Source organism: Micropterus salmoides, unplaced genomic scaffold, assembly GCF_014851395.1.
Source record: "Micropterus salmoides isolate LMB-PRFRI ecotype aquatic unplaced genomic scaffold, ASM1485139v1 Ms_hic_scaffold_11, whole genome shotgun sequence".
NCBI lineage: Eukaryota > Metazoa > Chordata > Actinopteri > Centrarchiformes > Centrarchidae > Micropterus > Micropterus salmoides.
The window spans coordinates 12,680,915-12,699,343 of record NW_024040152.1 but is presented as its reverse complement, the minus strand read 5'-3'; the positions used below and the strand labels follow the sequence as shown (position 1 = coordinate 12,699,343).

General features: G+C 38.4%; 2 protein-coding genes across 3 annotated transcripts in view; one reads left to right on the top strand and one right to left on the bottom strand.

The window, feature by feature from the left end:
* Nucleotides 1–11,064, top strand: part of tmem145 (transmembrane protein 145) — a 41,170-nt gene extending 30,106 nt beyond the window's left edge. The window contains exons 10-15 of the mRNA XM_038710966.1: nt 1,256–1,334; nt 2,624–2,717; nt 4,710–4,882; nt 5,586–5,706; nt 6,081–6,269; nt 8,571–11,064. Of these exons, the coding sequence (XP_038566894.1) occupies nt 1,256–1,334; nt 2,624–2,717; nt 4,710–4,882; nt 5,586–5,706; nt 6,081–6,269; nt 8,571–8,810 (896 nt within the window). The 3' untranslated portion in view covers nt 8,811–11,064. The remainder of the gene's footprint in view (nt 1–1,255; nt 1,335–2,623; nt 2,718–4,709; nt 4,883–5,585; nt 5,707–6,080; nt 6,270–8,570) is intronic.
* Nucleotides 11,065–12,235: 1,171 nt separating this feature from the next.
* On the bottom strand, nt 12,236–16,496 carry mrpl17 (mitochondrial ribosomal protein L17). 2 transcript variants are annotated; one of them, XM_038710972.1, is made up of 4 exons: nt 16,405–16,496; nt 16,098–16,290; nt 13,643–13,711; nt 12,236–13,534 (listed from the first exon to the last, which is right to left on the bottom strand). In XM_038710972.1, the coding sequence occupies exons 2-4, from the start codon at nt 16,269–16,271 to the stop codon at nt 13,280–13,282; spliced, it is 498 nt and encodes a 165-aa protein (XP_038566900.1). In that variant the 5' UTR covers nt 16,272–16,290; nt 16,405–16,496; the 3' UTR covers nt 12,236–13,279. The 2 variants fall into 2 exon arrangements, with proteins under 2 accessions (XP_038566900.1, XP_038566899.1); XM_038710971.1 differs by having other exon boundaries at nt 16,098–16,480.
* Nucleotides 16,497–18,429: the final 1,933 nt, after the last annotated feature.

Genomic DNA, 18,429 nt, shown 5'->3' with positions numbered 1-18,429 from the left:
CTTTCTAAAGTGGATACTATATATTATTTGTAACTAATGTAATACTTGAAATAGTGGTTCTAAATCTGGTTTGGTTCAGAGTTAAAACAAAGTGACTTCAAAGAAATGTCTTCTTGAGTTGGTTATTTCTAGGATTTTTGCTAGACAAGTTAATTTGCAGATTGGTGTGTAATTAAAGATCATTTTTATCACCTCCTTTTATGTAATGGAATTACATGGGCAAACTTCCAAACATTAGGAAATGTGCCTGTTGTGATAGAAAGATTAAAAATATGTGTTAATTGCTCTGTGTCTAAATGGAGTGGAAAAAAATAAAAAAGGATCCAGTATATGCTCTCCAGCTGAACTCCTGGTATCAATGGCTTGTAATACTTTTAGGAGATATACTTGGAGAGAGGGGCTGAAATGTAAAATGAGAAACGTGGTTAATGGTACAAACATAATCATTAATAAGGGCCCCGTGTAATCCTTTTTAAATAAATGCCCAGCATCGGCAAAATGTCTATTAAGAACAAGGCAAATGTCTTTCCGTTCAGATATCAAGCCACAATTAATATGTGCAGGATTTTGTTTGAGTTTACTGCTTTCCAAAATGCTGCAGCGTTTTAAGTCAAAATAATAATTAGATTTACTGGTTCTCACAAATGATGTGCATTTCTAAGCCGTCCAAATGATGACCAATTGGATGGAGCGTCTGGCAAGTGACCAGGCTCTGTTCCTTTCTTTAAATAAAGCAGATCATTTGGGTGAAAAGCAAGGAGTTAATCTATCTTTTATTCTAAGCTTTTTGAATGGTGCATGTTTGTTAATGACTGGGAGGGGGGTCTTTGTGTTAAACATCTGGGATTTCAGATGTATAGTGTATGTTGCTCCTAGGCCACAGACACCGCAGGCCATAATGTTGTTAATCCTATTGGGAAAGATGAAATCAATTAGTCTAGACGATGAGTAGTCTATCAAATTTGGCCTAGTGGGCTCTGTAATCACCTGGGATAAATTGAGGTTACTACTGACCTTGAGATAAATAAGATGTATTATTCAGCCAATTCAGATAAAATTCATCCACAATTACCAAATTATGCCCCAACTAGGCCTTTCGTGCAATACATTCAAATATTTTGGTATGGTGACAGTATTTAGAATGGTTACAGAATTGTGTGTGGCGACCTGATTTTTTCTTTCCCCTCTGATATTCAGCAACCACAACCTAATTATCCTCTCTGTCATCTCTTTCTCACTTTCTGTCTCTCTCCAGGGAAATTACTATTCTCCGTCAGTTTCTTGGTGTTCCTTCTGATGCTCATATTGCTGGGCAAAGGTTTCACTGTCACCAGGTAGGGGTTTGAACTTTTTTGCAGCTTGTGTGTGTGTGTGTGTGTATACATGTATTTCCTCAAGCCTATGTGTTTCTGCGTTTATGAAGCCTGTCACCTTGTGTGTATGTTTATGCCACCACTGTCTCTCAGTGTGAGGCCCACACTGTGACAGTCACTATCTCAATATATGACAATGTTAGGTGTCAGTCAAAAAGTCAGTTAGTACACTGGGTCTGATGTGTGGATGAACTGCTACATCTGGGGAATGTGACAGACTGATGCTGCTGGGTTGTGAATTTGATGTTGTTTTTGTGTTTCTTTTATACATTTTTGGTTTGCTCTTGCTTTTGTTGTCTGGCAAGGCTTAAGTGACATTTGCTTAGGACAGCCGTCATTTCAGGTAACATGCACAATAGATGATTTACTGGAACATCAGCATGTATCTATCTCACACCTGACTGGACAAATGCCCAACTGTCAGTAGTCTTTCCAGTTGTCCAATTCCCATTTTCCATTCCAAATCCAGTTAATAAAAATGCCAGCTGAAATGTTTTCTGTTTTCTATCCCCAGCAGTTTTATGTGAGAAAGGACCCAATCATGCTTTTTAAACAGCTAAAATAACTGGCCGTTCATGAGGTTTTGAGTTTTGATTCGTGGTGAATCATCATCTAAACTACAGCTCATAGTTTGAAGATTGATCTTGCTTCAGGCTCAGTTGAATCTCTGTGGATGTTTTTTTCCAGACTCTCCAAACTCTTCTAGCAAAAACTGAGCTTGCAAGATATGAGCTGGCTTTTTTGACTTTAGGATTACATCCTCCTCTGGGTTCAGAAGATTCTGTGATCTCACTCACTTATTAAACCCTCTTAAAACCCCAGTGAATAAACTTAAAACTGCAACGCCATCAAGCTAAAAACGTGGTTTATCTACAGTAACTGATAAGTTAACAGTCTGGAGATAACTACCCAACAACTTTTGATATGTTTTTTCTGGTGTGTGTGGTGTTGACTTAGTCTGAGCGAAAGTGTGTTTGAAGTGCTGATGATGGCTTAATGCTGAAATGCTTCTATATGTTGACTGCTGCTGTGAAACTAAAGATTTCTGCTTTTGTGAGTTCAGACAGACTTTTTCACGGCCATGACTCTCTAGCCATTTTATATTTATAAAGTTCAGCACAGTCCTTTGTGTTGTGTGGTATATCATAATACATGAGTGTGTGTGTGTATTTGTTTCTTATCTTCTGCTAACTTCTGTGCGATCTCTTACACACTTTTTGTGTATGCTTGGTGTGTTAAATGTGTGTCAGGGCAAGGATCAGTCACAGTGGGTCGGTTAAGTTGAGCATCTACATGACAGTCTACACAATCACCTATGTCATCCTCTTCATCTACGAGGCAGAGGTATAGTATTACACACACACACACACACATTACCTACACTGCCCTATAGTCAACACTGGGGCTACAACTAATAATTAGTTATTGTTTAATCTATGGATTTTCCTTCATTAAATCAATTATTATTTAATCTTGTATGTAAAAAAAAAATGTCCATCACATATTCCAACAGCTCAAGCTGACACCTTCAAAGCCAACTAGGATCATTGATTTATTATCAAAATGATTGTCGATTAATTTCAAATATATCAATTGACTAACTGTTTCAGCACTCGTCAAGATTGAACTCCATCCTCCACTTTCCACACCAACAGCTAGATGGAAAAGAATTGTCCCACATTCATGTTTAGTTGGGTTTTCTGTAAATATGAGCTGCCAACTGGGAAAATTTCACTAGAGCTGAAAATTAATTAACAGCCGTTTTGAGTTTAATTCCAAGTATTCAGTGGTTTCAGCTTCTCAAATGTGAAGATTTGTTGCTTTTCCATCTATTATACCATCATACCATCATCTGCCTATTTTATGTAAATTTGGAGTGTGTTGACAGAGCAAACAATATGAAGATTTGTTTAGGATACTTTCTGACATTTCAAAGCCAAAGATTTATCAATTAATTGACAAATGACCAAATAATCAGCAGTGAAAATGCTCTTTTGTATTTTCCCACTAATGAAATTGTCTGTAGTTACTACAGGCAAAGTCTGGAACAATTAGGTTATTTTCATTTTAAATTTAGATCACTGGACACTCGTAAGTGTGACGTGACAATGCTTGACTCAGTATCTGCACTTGTATTATTGCTCTCTTTAGCTTTTTGAATAACCTCATTAAGATTCATAGAAGAGTTGGGCCCACAGATCAACATGTGCTGTAATGGCCTTTTCTGCCAAGTTTCTCATTAAATCAATACACTGCTTATTATGAATATGTATCATGTTGATTGTTAAGGGGGAAAAATACATTCCTGGATGAGTTACAAATTATGGATCCTGACAGAAACAACCAGACATTTCCCAGCTACAAACACAACTAAAGAGATTTGCAGTACTTAGTACTGTATTTGAGATCATGAATCTTAGATCACTGACTGTTTCTTTAAGGTTTCCTGGGATTTACTAACTAGTATCAGCACACTGTGAGCTCTCCACTCTCATTAATTATACTGTGTTCTGTATGTGAATTTGACCAATGAGTTATGAATTAATAACACGCTAATGAGCTACATACATCTCTGCGTACTGCAGAGGCTTCAGCACAGTCAGATGTAATGATGGTACATTTGGATTACAGTCTTTGAATGCAGTGTGGTAATGACCCAGTGGGAATAGTGCAGTGGAAGTATTCATGTTATATTTAATGCTGGAGCCTATAGCCATCTCTCCCGCTCCAATATGTGGATCTGAAGAAGTGTAATTTATCTGCTAGCTGCCCTCTTGCATGGTCCCTGCTATTAAAGAGCTCAGAACTCAGGGGAGCTCCTGCTAAAAATACCTCAAACTAGGTTACAATTGGAACTGAAATGAAGACATGAAGAGTGTTCCTGGTACTGGGCCTGCAGTTAGGAAATCTGACAGGCTCTAGTTGACTGGCTGGATCCCAAGAAGCTCCACACCGAGCCGTCAGACGTATGCATTATGTAGCAAGGGTAACCCTGTATGGCCGACGCCATCTAGTCACTGGACTGTGACATGCAATCTAGTATCCGCAGATGCAAGCACACACGCCCCACACACACCCACAAAAGTGCACACACACTCTGACGACCTAGTTGTGGAGAACAAGCGCCAATGTCAAAGACAGAATGCTACAAGCAAAGTTCTTGGCTCTGTCAACACAGCGCATGCTGAACCATGAGCAATCCATCTTAGTAATTAGGGCACAGGCTACAAAGTGTAGTCAAGCCAATAGATGCTTCTAATCTGCTTTGTATAAAAGTTTAGCTTGCTAAGAGTGTGTGTCTTCATTTTGGTGTAACTTCTTATGTTCCCGTGCCAGTTCTTTGACCCAGGTGAAGTGCTATACGCTTACGACAGCCCTGCAGGCTACGGACTGATGGGCTTGCAGCTGCTGGCCTACGTGTGGTTCTGCTACGCCGTGCTGGTCTCTCTAAAACACTACCCTGAGAAACAGCCCTTCTACGTCCCTTTCTTCACCACGTACACACTATGGTGAGACCTGCACAGCTTCCCCCACTCTGCTCTCGCTGCGGATAATAGCACCTGAGTGAGAGATTGCAGGAGTACGAAAATGCACATTTGTCTGTTTGAGGTCTCTTCAATTTGAATAATTTATGCCGCTCTGTAAAAATGTGCATGAGATAGCTGATGCTGCAGCGGTCCGAGAATGAAAAGTTGTTTATTTTACACCACCCTTCTACAACATTGTGTGCCCAACCTCTGTGCTCTACTAGCACTGTAGAGCTTGAACGAATGATGGCTAGAGGAAAATATCTGTTTTTGCTAAGTTGATAAGGTCTCTTCTATTAGAATAATTTATGCGCCCATATATGTGTGTAGATAGTTTAAAGCTTTGTACTGGAAAGTAATATTTTTCATTTACACAATCCTGAAAAAAACCTTCAACATACTCTGCTCAGCTTCTCTGGCCTTCACTCACTGTATATAATAGCACAAGCTTGAAATGAAGGGTAGATTACAAAGACTAACATTATCTCCACAATTCTTTGTCATTGCTGTCACTATCTCTCGCCTCATTATCTACGCCTCTCCTCTCCCCCATCTTTATCTTTCTCAGTGCTTTACATCTATTTCTACTCTCTCTTTCTCTCATCATCAAACTCTGTTCTCATCTTTTCTTTTAATGTGTTTTCTCCACACCATTATCCTAAATCTACTCACTTGTCTTCCTCAGGTTTTTTGCAGTGCCAGTGATGGCTCTGATCGCCAACTTTGGGATTCCACGTTGGGCCCGGGAGAAGATCGTCAACGGCATTCAGCTCGGCATCCACCTCTACGCTCACATCGTCTTCCTCGTTCGTACCACACACACACACACACGCTCATGCAGACACTTGCACGTCTACGTAGTTCACATTATTCAAGAGTCATTATTTCCACTGTCTGTCATACATTATTCACTATCCTTGAGTTATAACTGCCTCATGCTGATTGTCTCCTCCACACATCATTATCTACCTCTTCCTCACCTTCGACACATTGTTCTTTACTAATGGGCCATACTGCTCCTGCAAATTTCCTTTTATATTCATGCTCACTTCATGCATTGCAATTCTCATTTCTCACTTGGCCCTTACATGATCTGGCTATGTGTTAGCTACTATATATACTGTTTGTACAGAGTATGCATGTAATCACCATACATATCTTTTCATCCTTTTGTCCTTAGGTTATCACACGACCTTCAGCAGCCAATAAGAACTTCCCATATCATGTTCGGACGTCCCAGATTGGGATCCTGCTGTCTAGTCCGAAAGCAGGCGAGGGAGCGGAGAGCTTCCCCCATCATGCCTACGGAAATAGCTCCTTCCTGGGAGACTCTCAACCCAACTTCACTGAACTCTTCTCCATCCAATCAGTGAGTCTAACTTTACATGTTTTTCAATGCACACTGCCACATTCATGAACAAGAGAAGTAAATGAGGTGCAGAAACAGGTAAAAGGTAAATATAAGCATCAGAATGAGAATTATAGACCATGTAATGATCTGCTGTCTCATCTAACAAAGATGCCTCAAATGAGAAGGCATCAGCGTAACAACACAGTTTGTAACACTGTGTTTTTAAGGATTATTTCTTGGCGGAAACCACCATCTCTTCCTGTGGGCTTCAGGTGAATGACAGTAAGCACAGCCTAACATAGCACACGCACTGATATGAAAACACTTGGGCACAAGGAAATAATGATTAAATAAAAAGTCTGACAAGACCAAATTAAGGCATTGTGTTTGCAGTGATGAATTGTCTAGCTTGGGGAACTTGCATATCTATGGAAGTTGCTTTTTCATACAATGCAGAAATGAGTGACAGAAGATGAGCTCTGAATCTTCAACTACACTCATACAATTTGCAGGCAGTAGCACGAATAATACAACACAAAGAGGCAACCCAAATACACAGTTAAAGTTAACAAAATGTATGACAAGTGACACAAAGTCATGACAAGGAAAGACAAGTTTACAAGTTTTAAAAGTGTCTTAAGATGAAGTTGTTTGTGATGTTCTGATGTAAGCCATTATGTGTTTTACAATCTAGTACTAGCACTTAGGAATTAATTGTCTATCTTCCTGGAAGCCAGTGTAAAGTTAGTTCCCCTGGTTCTTAGGTTAGAAATATAACACCAGAATTGCTGCATTTGCTGCAGACTTCTGATTGAAGACACCACCAATAAAACACCACGATTTCCAACTCCGCCATTAGTCTTTATTCTGTAGTATAAAGGTGGGCAATAAGAGTCTCTCTTCATTGTTGCCAGATAGAATGCACTCACTCTTTTTTAAGTGAAGAAAATGTAGTTGCACATGATTACTTGCATTGACACAGTGAGTGTCTTGGACCGGGGTGATTTGGTCAAAGTGCAAAGTCAATCTGAGTGTTGTCTCCGTAGCTGTATACAATATGGCAGGCAATCTTATTGTTTACAGTATTTGGCCTAAAGGGTGAATTTTGAGGTTATTGAAGCAGTCTCTGTGCTATAATGTGGTTGGAAGCCAGATTGAAAATTGTCTAGAAAACCACTTACAGATAAAACAAATTGGCCGTTAGTCATCCCAAGATAGGCAAGATTTTTTTTAAACTATTAAATACTGTGTTTTGTTTTGAAAGCATATATTGATTCTTTGGATTAAGGGGCTAAATTCTGTAACCATGGGTTTCAGTACATTTGGTGAAATGCGTGATGAGCCATTCATAGGTTGCAGCACATGAAATGCTAAGTAATGTATATGTAACTGAAAACAAAGAATCAAATGACAATAAAGACAAGTGAGAGATGAATTGTGCTGAACAATCCAAGTCATCAGGAAGGTATTTCTGATACTTTGTTAACATGTTTACATAGACAACACAAAGGTAAGGCTGGACAATATTTAAATGACTGTTTACCAAATTTCAGCAGAATCAAACCACAATTAAGTGATCTTGTGTTATATTTTTAGCAAATGTTTGTTGACTAAAACTAGTTCCTAACATGTTGGGTTTACATATGTGAAAAGTCTGGCCTAATTCACTGTAATGCATAACAGTGAAACCCAGTACCCAGTACTTTACAATGTGAGAATGTTCTTCTTTTCCATGTCATATAGTACACTAAGTTCATATATTTGTTTTTTTGGACTGTTGATCAGACTAAACAAGATATTTGATGACGTAACATTGGGCTCTAGGAAATTTTGACGGACATTTTACACTGTTCTTCTTATGTTTATCAGACCAGACATATTAATCAATAATAAAAATAATCATTACTTTCAGCGCTGGATTTTGCATACATTTAACATATTGTGATACGTATGTGTATCTAAAAAAAGTGTCCATAATATCTTGAAAATGATTTGAACCATATTTGCCATGTCCACATAAAAGCTCAGCCATACATTAAACACTCGTGTACATCAGGGTCAGGTTTGATAAACTGTAGCTTGTGGAGAGTAAAGTAACTGAACTGGAGGTCATGAAACCCAGTGCATGTGTAATTTACCCTGTCCTGTACAACCACCAGAGCATCAATGAGCTGTGGAGGAGGCTGTCAAAATGTGATTAATAGTATGGTGGTACTGGCGCAGTGTCTGCATGGTCACTTTCTGACCAGGGCAGCACATTTCTGGAACCCACAGCCGGAGCAGGTCATAAGTGTAAATCCATCATCTTCTTCCTTCCAGGATCCGGTGAAGACGGTGGAGGAGACGGTGGCCCGTAAAGGACCCGAAGTGCCAAGGAACAGCGAGCAGAAGATTATCACCACTGCTGCTGACTTGACGTCGATATTGCCCCCACCTCCGCCCCCGATACCACCACGTCCGGCCGCACGCTCGCCCCCGCAGCCGCCCCGGCTCCCTTCCTTCACCGAGTATTTCAGCATGCAGGGCGGAGGAGGAGGGGGGTTCGGAACAAAAGCATAAGACGGAGAGAAAGACGGAGCAGAGGGCAGCACAGAGGGAGAGAATGACAGTACAAAGTAAAGAGTGGAATCAAGGTGTTACTGTTTAAAGACCAAAGGGACGGGCGTAAGAAGTTTGGATGGACGAAGTGGAGAAATCACTAGAAAAGTGAATCCCTAAACGGTCCCTTTTCACCTGTGAATGGAAATAACCCGAATGGAGGAGTTGAGGGGGAAATGGCTGTAAGATAGGAGTGCTGAGCTTGTTAAAGAATAAAGAAGCAATAAATATTTGATTCTGACCAGTAAAAGGCACACAGGGAGAAAGATGACAAAGTGGATGTAGCCAGAGCAATAGAATGATAGCTGTGCACGATGCGGAAATGAACACAATTCTTGAAATACTTTTATTCAAAAATTCATGAGGCATTGATGGTGTGCCTGGAAGAGTTTGTAAATAGCTAAAACTGGAGAGAGCTACAAATCTATATAGTTTTATTTAAAAAAAAAAAGTTTTCATGCTTTTTCTTTCTCCACATTAGTAAATTCCAGTTGGTGCTGTGACCATCAAAATAATCTCATGCCATTACATTTATCCAATTCATTTAAAAAAAACAAAAACTTTTTTTTATGTTTGACACATTTTGATAAAGTATAGATATTTACTCTATATGGAGTTTGTTGGGTTAATTTATATTCTTATATGCCTTCATTGCAGCTGGTTATTCTGGATTGATATGCTGATGTGTAAATGTAAAATGTCACGTTTACTGTGGGCACTTCTAGGTACTCGTAAAACACGCATGTTTGTATTGTATTTCCCGTCCAAAAAGTTGATAAATGTACTTCATGTGACCATACAATATTCGCTTATTGTGTGTATTGAAATCTATACTTTTGTAAATACATACAATAGGCTTTAGTATATTTTTGACTGGATAAATTCTGTTATTTGTTATTCCAATCAAAACCCTCTTGCGCTGTCTGAAACACAATGTCAAACCAATATCACACTATATTGGTTTTAATTGAAGAGTGCAGAATATACCTGCTCAAAAATGTCATTTCTGTGTATGTAGACGTTGGTGAATGTACTGATGCAATACAGCACAAGGACAGGGGTGATTTTAAAGTTACTGGAATAACTAGAACAATACCTTTTGTCAAACTCTCTTTTCTTTCTTTTTGGCTTCCAGCTCCAACACATCCATGATTTAAGTGCAGGAGGCTGCCTTTTCCCAAAAACAAGTAACTTTATCCTCACCCCTGTCTAGTACCTGAAACATGAGTATTCGTTAGCTTTATCTCACTTTAATGTTTAAAGTGTGCGAAAAGCTGAACAAATATTAGTGGTTTTGTATCCCTAAGCTTTGACATTGATCGATGACAAAAAAAAAAAAAAGAGCGTTGTAGCTGAACTGTGAAAACGGCAACACAACTGTACATTTTGTCTGTCCTGCATGGAGCACTTTAATGTTCCTGGTCTTAGTCTGTTTATTTGTGATGATGTCACCTTATAAGACTGCTTTGAAACCTGTATTCACACCACATCGAGATGTCATCTATTCCAGATGCATACACCTGTAAATACAGTCTGAAAATGTCGTCAACTGATCGGACACTTTAGGGAACGTATCATGCTTATTAGCGTAATTTAACATTGAATTACTGAAAAGTCATAATGATAAGTCATGTGAGTTCTCCACCAGCTCACTGCAGTTCAGAAACTGAAAACAATCTTGAGCCTTCATTGATTTCTAAAAATGGTGGTACTCAGCTAATAGATTTATCTATGGCAATCCTGCAGTAATGGAGTACTTTAAGATGTTAGCACTGTGGTGTATAACTTGTGAGAGTTTATCAGAGGTGTAACTTAGTCTGTGAAACAGAACGATTTCTGATTACATGTCTGGTTTATATTAGGCATGTCTGCCATTTTGTCTGCTGTTGCCTATTGTTACGGTTGCCATGACTTGACTGAATAGACGCTGGGTAACTCGACTAACAGACAAGCTTACTGACACTGTATCAAAGCTTCAACCTTGTGTATACTGACATACAATTACAGGACTGAGACACACTCTTAAGGGACAGAACTTAAAGAAAAGAGATTATGTATGCATGACAGAAAACAGCACAGCTTTTAGGCGACTCAGAGAGATCTGGTTAAGAGCACATCACCAGAGCACTGATCTAATGCATTTTAATGGTGTCAATTCTAAATACGCTGTACATATACACTTTTTGCCAAAATAAAAAAAAAAGGTTTTATTAGAGGCCTTGTCTGAGCGTGTGTTTTATTTGGCTACTGTGTCTGTGTTCTAGTTAGGACAAGGGCATGGGTCCAAAGGAGTCAATCTAATATCTGTAAATCATATTTAGAAACTGTTCTCATTACAAGAGTCTATTAAAGTAAAACACCACAGGGACACACTCCAGGCTGGTCACAATCTGATGTAGGCTAGCCTAATTATGTCCATGTGCCAGTCCGATCTCCAGAAAGGGTCTAAATTACATTTTTTGGCAGCATTTTGTAGTGTTGAGTTCAGGAGTTAATTTCTGATGAAGAAAATAAAAATCTAACTCCTTTTCAACTGTGTACATCTGCCTATACATTTGAATTCAACCCAATACAATAGTCTAACATAACATGTAAAAACGGTCTTTGCTAATCTGTTCCAGTTCAACTTTGCTGAGACATGGCTCGTGCTTTCGAATCATAAAATATTACAATTTCATATGTTGTGTTAGTCTACCAGGATGACAAAAAAAAATATATAGCAACATTGACTTGTCATAAAGTCTCTTCAGTGTACACCAACTTAAATGTGAAACTTTCTAATGCCTTTTTTTCAGTCCCAAGTAGAACACAATTTATTACCTTTTGGGAATGTCAGAAAACCAGTCAGGACAATTAGGCCTACAATTATTAAGAACACAAATGTATTGACATTTATATCACATTTTTGTCAACACTTCCCAGCTGTATCTAACAATAGTTCCTACTAGTATAATAATCTAATTAATAAGTTAACATGACCTAAACTTAAATAAGAGTTAGAAATTGATGGATAGATTGATAAACTAAAAAATAATTCATTAACATTTTTGCTAAAATGATCACTCACTAAGAGTCGTTGAGCTACTGTGGCTTGTAGTAGCAGTAACACTGTTTGCTGCAGGTCTGATGGCAGACTGATTGTGCTCACAGGATTAACAGCCTCCTGCGAGCACAATCCACTGTCGCAGCAATCACTTTAAGTTTTTAGATGTGTAACGTCTCATGACTGCCTGCAAGCACATACAAAAAAAGTTAATGTCTACAGCAGGCAAGAAGAAATATTCTTTGTAATACTTTCTATGGCCTTTCTTTTGAGAGAACTGAATTGAATGCTTTTTAAGACTTCAAGGCCTTCAGATAACCTGCCATAGCATGAACAGCACAGGTATAATTAATAACTTTAATGATGGTTCAATTCCATTTATGTATTTGGACTGGAGGCGTCCCGAATGGTATCAATTACACCTGTGCTTCTCCTCCTACAAGCCAAAATGTCTGCTGTGAAGTAGTATTGTAGTAAGGCGTTAGTTTTTTTTTATCCTGTACAAACTGAACCAAAAAATGTGGCCTGAAAACACAAGAGTTGAAATGCCACACTCGTAAAATTCTTTCTGAAAAAGGTGAGGGGAGGCTTTTCAATTGTGTAAGAAACAGATTCACATTCTTATCTGTCCAGTTATTTGCTATCAATCCAAAGAAATCACTATTTAATTGGGGTACTCCACCAATTTTTCAAATGCACTTGTTACTCGTCACGAGGAGTAGTGGTAAACAGTTGTCTTCTGTGACCGCAGGGAGCTTTCCAAAGATTAGAATTGAAAAAAAACAGATGTCAGTGATGTCATCACTTGTGATCAAAGATTACAGACAGAATCACTGCACCCCAAACTGGAGGTGTGGAGTTTGAATGAAGTAGGCATATAAAGAACATGTTACACACTAATGAGAGATGCTATGCAGCTGCATTATGAGAAATGTAGGATCTAGTTAAACTGCGCCATTCTACAGTCTTTGTTTTATATTTATCTGCCTCATAAGCTCCCCAACTTTATGAAAGTGAAATACTCAATAAAGTACTCCTTTAATATGTACCACAAAAGCATGTTTTATTTTAATTTTGTGTGCTGCTGTCTCCCTTGGTCAACAGGGCAAACCTGCTAACAAAGTGTTCAAAGAAATAAAGCTAATAGCTGTTACTTCTGTTTAGAAATTACATTTATTAACACAAAATCATTCTGGATTGTCCTTTTACAGCTATTTCCTTGCCCTCAGTTGACTCTGGAGCTGGAACTGTTCTTCTGGTGATGAATTGTATCAGTCTATAAGTCACAATCTGCAGAATCTGCAAGTGACTCTTCAGAAGCATTTCAGCACCCAAACATCATCCTTCAGTGACCACAATCACTGATCCAACACTAAGATAGTGTTAATTAATTTTTTGCAGCTAACTGTTGTGCCCTCTCTTCTCTGTAGCCTTTGAGCAGCTGGTTGATGAGAGTGAGTTCATTCTCTTTTTTCACAGGATAGAGAGGTGGGAAGGGGTTGCCTTTGTACTCCAGGACAGCCATCTTAGCTCTGTCCAGGTTCTGTCTGTTTGGGAGGCGTGCTATCCGTGTGTAGTCCTTTGACTGAGTCTCAAACCGTGGCGCAAGGACCTTGAAGAGCTTTGGGATCAGATCCTTTTCCTGGAGAAGAAGAAGCAGACACAAACTAAACAATGACTTTGACTGTTTTACATTCAGAGGGACACAGCGTGAAACTTCACACAGTTGAGAAGCACTGCAGACACGTACCGTGAGCCAAAAGCTAGCCATTTTCATTGCCTTCTCATCAGTGTCTCCCTTTTTGGCGTAGTCAACTAGCTGGGTTAAAAGAAATAAGAAAACATACAGTCAGAGCCCTGTGTGTGGAAGAAAGAGAAATTTAAATCAGAATATGCTGTTAGACTGTCTTTACATTAAAATGATTTGGTGAGTGCAAATACATGAAGTTAGACATTGTGGGCTGTAAATTTTAGCGACAAAGCAAATTAAAGTTGGCATGTGATGCAGTGATTGTTACACTAAGTACGGGGATCCTAAAGTGTCAGCTTTCCTTTCATTACAACCACTAGCAGTTTGCATATGCAAAACATTTATAGTATCGAATAGTGATCCAACTATATTGTGATGAAAGGTAGTATATGCACTATATGGCCAAAAGTATCTAGACACCCCTGTCCACCCATTTTTTTGGTACATTTGGTCCGGGGCTGTTTTTGTGATTAGGCTCTTAGTTCAAAACTAAAGGAAATCCTGCTACGCTACAGCATGCTTTGATATTTTACTCAATACTGTGCTTCAAACATTGTAGCAATCGGTCCTTTTTCTGTTTCCACCTAACAATGACCTCATGCAAAAAAGGTTCATAAAGTAATAGTTTTCTCAGTTTGATATGGAAAACAAGACTGGCCAGCACAGAATCCTGACCTCGACCCCAACACCTTCGGAATTAACGGGAGAGCAGACTGAAAGCCATGCCTTAAAGTTCAACTTGAGTGCCTGAAATAACTAATGCTCTTGTGGCTGAATGGGAAATAAATCCAGTCTTTCCAGAAGAGTGAAGGCGGTTAAAGCAGTATTTTAATTCCCATGGTTTTGTAATGCTCATATAAAACATCTAGAGCGGACTTCTGGACTTAATGTGTGTGCACATCATGTTAAATTCTTAGTCTAGATGCAGGATAACAGATTCAATGAAGGAAATTAACTTTGTCAGTACCAGTAACACCATCAGATTCCTGTCACAGTTAAGTGTCCTGTACTGAGCATTATTGTGTTTCATGTATGAAATTCTTAATGTTAAGTCAAATTTTTAGTCACGGCCTAAAATATGCGCTGGTAACAGTATTTGACCTTTACGTGTCTGAAAACAAACTTAAGGGGTGGATGCATTATTCAGCAAAACTGGATTTCTACCTGCCAATATTTTCAGCCAGGAAGACAATCATATATATGAAATTCTCAATGTCAAGTCAAAGCAGCCCAAAGTATGAGCTGGTAACTGTGTTTGATCCTTAAGCATCTGAAAACAAACTTAGGAGGTGGATGTATTATTCGGCAATACTGATTCTGTACCTGCCGAGATTTGCATCCACCTGTTTTCTCAGCATATATGAGTTCGATGTATGAAACGCTTAATGTCAAAATGGCCCTAAATATGAGCTTGTAACAGTGTTTGACACTCACGTGTCTGAAAATACTGATTCAATAACTGCCGAGATTTGCATCCCTTCCTTTCTTAGACCAGGTGAGTGTTAAATGTATGAAATTCTTAATGTCAAGTCATAACAGCACAAAATACGAGCTAGCGACAGTGTTTGACCCTTGGGTGTGTAACATAGCATTCTAGTAGTGTGGTGGTAGTAATGCACACAGTAAAAAAGGAAGTGAATAAATGCTGGTATTATTAAACTTTAATGTGCATTTTGAATTTTCACATTGGCTGTGACATCTGTGATAGGTGGTACAGATAATAATTATAATAATATAATTATTATTAGTAGTTGTATTAGTATTAGTAGTAATTTAGCTGACGCTTTCATCTAAAGTGACTTACAATTGTAATATATGTCAGAGGGCAGAGCAACTAGTGGTGAGACAAAGGCATTTGTCTCATCCACTGCCCCATCTCGACCACATAATTTTTTAAATATATATTTAGGTCTATTCTTATCTTTTTCTTTTTTTTTTACTGCCTTATGTCTTACCTGTGTGTGTAATTTATATTTTAATCAACCATTAAAATGTACATGTGTGTATTTATTGTACTGGTTTACAAGTTCATGCAGAGTGCTGCAGTCCTGTTGGGTCTTTCTGTTCTTTTAATTCTTATTAAATATAAATAATTTTTCATATTCTGACTTTTTTTGCCAGGGGTTACAAAAATTCTCAGTATTCAGTATTTTAAGAGATTGAAACAAAATTTACTCACAGTAAGGAACATGTGCGTGGGGCAAGTCTGTACAGTACAAAACACTGTGTATTTATAATATGGGCTTTCCACTAAAAAATGTTTATCCTGTTAATTAACTTAATGATACTGTAAATTTAAGACTGAGAAAGGACCTTCTGTGCAGATAAATATTCCAGTGTGGAATAACTGGCTTCACCCCAGGACTCGTCTAATACTGTATAACGTTAAGTTAGCTTAATTACCAGCTAACGTTTTGTTGCTAGCTAGCTAGCAGCACCACCAGGTCGTCGTTACCTTTTCGGCGTAGAAGCGGACTTCATCTGCTCGGGCCAGCGTGGTTTCTATCCTCTCGTGTCGGACCAGTCCTGTCAATATGTTCCGCAGCATGTTGATTCGAGACTGTGGACCCATGCCCATCTTCCGGGCCACCCGGCCGTGGGAGATCAACATTTGCAACGTGAGACGCATCTTGTCTGGTTAGATTCGCCTGCAAATAACCGCGACACACAAAAAGACAACAAAACTACACAAAGGGAAATGTTTCCGAGTTAAGCGTTTACTCTCTTCAAACCGTCCTCTATCCAGATTGTAGGGCTGTTACCTCAATGTAAAAACATAACGTGAGGTCAGTTGAGTCAATGTGAAGTTTTCTGGGTTGGGTTTGACATTGGTGGTGCGTCGTCAATTGTGTCCGACTTGGTCATGGGGATGGGGAGGACAGTTCCGCTAAACACACAGGAACCACCACCAGAGATGATAAAAACCAAGAACCACAGCAAAAATATCAAGACTTTATTCTCATTCTTAAAAAGAAGTGATAGAGAACACTTTGGTGTCTGTATATATATTTGTTACACTGTTTGGTTGGATCCTTATTTAATTATTACAAAGGTATTTATATAGGTGAGTTATTTTTATTTCAGTGTTTCCTAATTTCTACAGACTTTTTCATTACTTTAAAACTATTTCGTCATGGTATTGTTCTGTTTAATCTGGTATTTGTTGTCTGGTATTGACTTCAATGTTGTATTATATGATTTTTAATTATAAAATGTAAAACATAACAAAGGTTTTAAGTAATCTAATGTCTTTTTAATTTTACCTAATTTCGTTCACTATGTAGGCTTGCAAGGCAGACCAGAAGGACAAAGAAAGAGACAGATAGAGGGATAGAAAATAAAAACATAATCTAGGTGTTACACTTGTTTTATTGCATTCTCTATTACAATAAGCAGTTTCATTGACACAGGAGTTTGCAGAAACAGCTGTAGCAGATTGTGATGGGTCACAAATTAGTTTAGAACATTACAGCCTGAATTGTTGTTATTAATTGTATTGCCATCATTCCATTACGTACAGCGTTCATCGTTTAAGGTATTATTTTAGAGGGTAGAAGTTAGGATCACAGTGTCAAAACTCTAAAGCTCTTGTCACCAGTTAAAGAGTTATTTTATAGGGTAAAGTTAAGATCACATCGCTGAAACTCTATAGCTCTGAGAGTGTGTGGTCCTCTCTGTGTCTAGCTGCGGCAGTAACAGTAGCACAGCAAGGCATCATCAAAAACCCCAGCAGAGGAAAATGTAGAAGCAGAATTAGTGAAAATTGTGTTACAAAACAGACATCAATACAGTAAGAATATCCTGTCTATAGCACACAGCATAAGAGACACCAGCTTATTCCACAAAGTCAGGGTTTTGGTTAAAATAGCGTGATCAGCAGAGGGCATGCCTAAGACACAGAGAGGGGGAGCATTGCAGACAAAAAGTTGGAAATCAGGCAAGAAACAGTCATCAGTGATTATCCTAAATCAATATTAATAATCATTATTAATCATTTTAATCAGTTTTATTTTCATTAATCAGTAAGTAATCATTCTTGTATCATAATTTTTAAACCATTTTATTAGTATTAATCATTCTTAATCATTTTCTTTTTACCTAGATATGCTTTGGGTTTTACTTATAAGTAGTGAACTGTAGTCATGAACACAGAAACAAGCTCACTGTGGTTAGATCCTTGAGTGGGAGGAATGACTGCAGGAAGTGGCTGCAGGTGGTTTACCTTGTCCAACTGTCATCTACTGTAGATTATGACCGTAGGAGAGGCTGCAGGTGTGCAAGATCTGCAGACACTGTGACAGTGCATGCTTTGGTCTACTGTTATCTACTGTTGTTGTGATTACATGAGGAACTGCTAAGGTGTTAATCTGCTAACATTAAGACTACATGCTTAATTACTGATTAAGAGGGTTTGATTGTCAACTTCCAACCTCTGGTTATTATAGCCAGTATGAGCTTTGAGTGAATTTTCTTATGACTTGTGTGAACTTTGAGTGAACTTGCTCAAGGAATTCATGCTTTGCAAAAACACGACAGAGGATGACCAAAAAACCGGCAGAAAGCAGAAAGCAGCCAGCGTAACATCAAGAATGCTGTAAGAACCCAAGCATTAATGGAAAATGCAACTTTACTTATCTTATTCTTATATTAATTGTTTAAAAAATACAATTATGTGTCAAATTAAGCATGCGTAACCTTTAAAAAACACGGTGAGACTGAAGTTGAAATGTAAATGATGAACTTCTTATCCAGTAGTATAAAGATGTAGAAAGTCTACAATACAGTTA

Bases quoted from the DNA above. Each gene is read 5' to 3' on its own strand.
- mrpl17 (XM_038710972.1), bottom strand. From the start codon at position 16,271: ATGCGTCTCACGTTGCAAATGTTGATCTCCCACGGCCGGGTGGCCCGG. The intron at 13,712-16,097 runs GTAACGACGACC...CTTTTAACCCAG, and splicing joins TCCGCTTCTACGCCGAAAAG to CTAGTTGACTACGCCAAAAA. The intron at 13,535-13,642 runs GTACGTGTCTGC...CTTCTTCTCCAG, and splicing joins TGGCTAGCTTTTGGCTCACG to GAAAAGGATCTGATCCCAAA.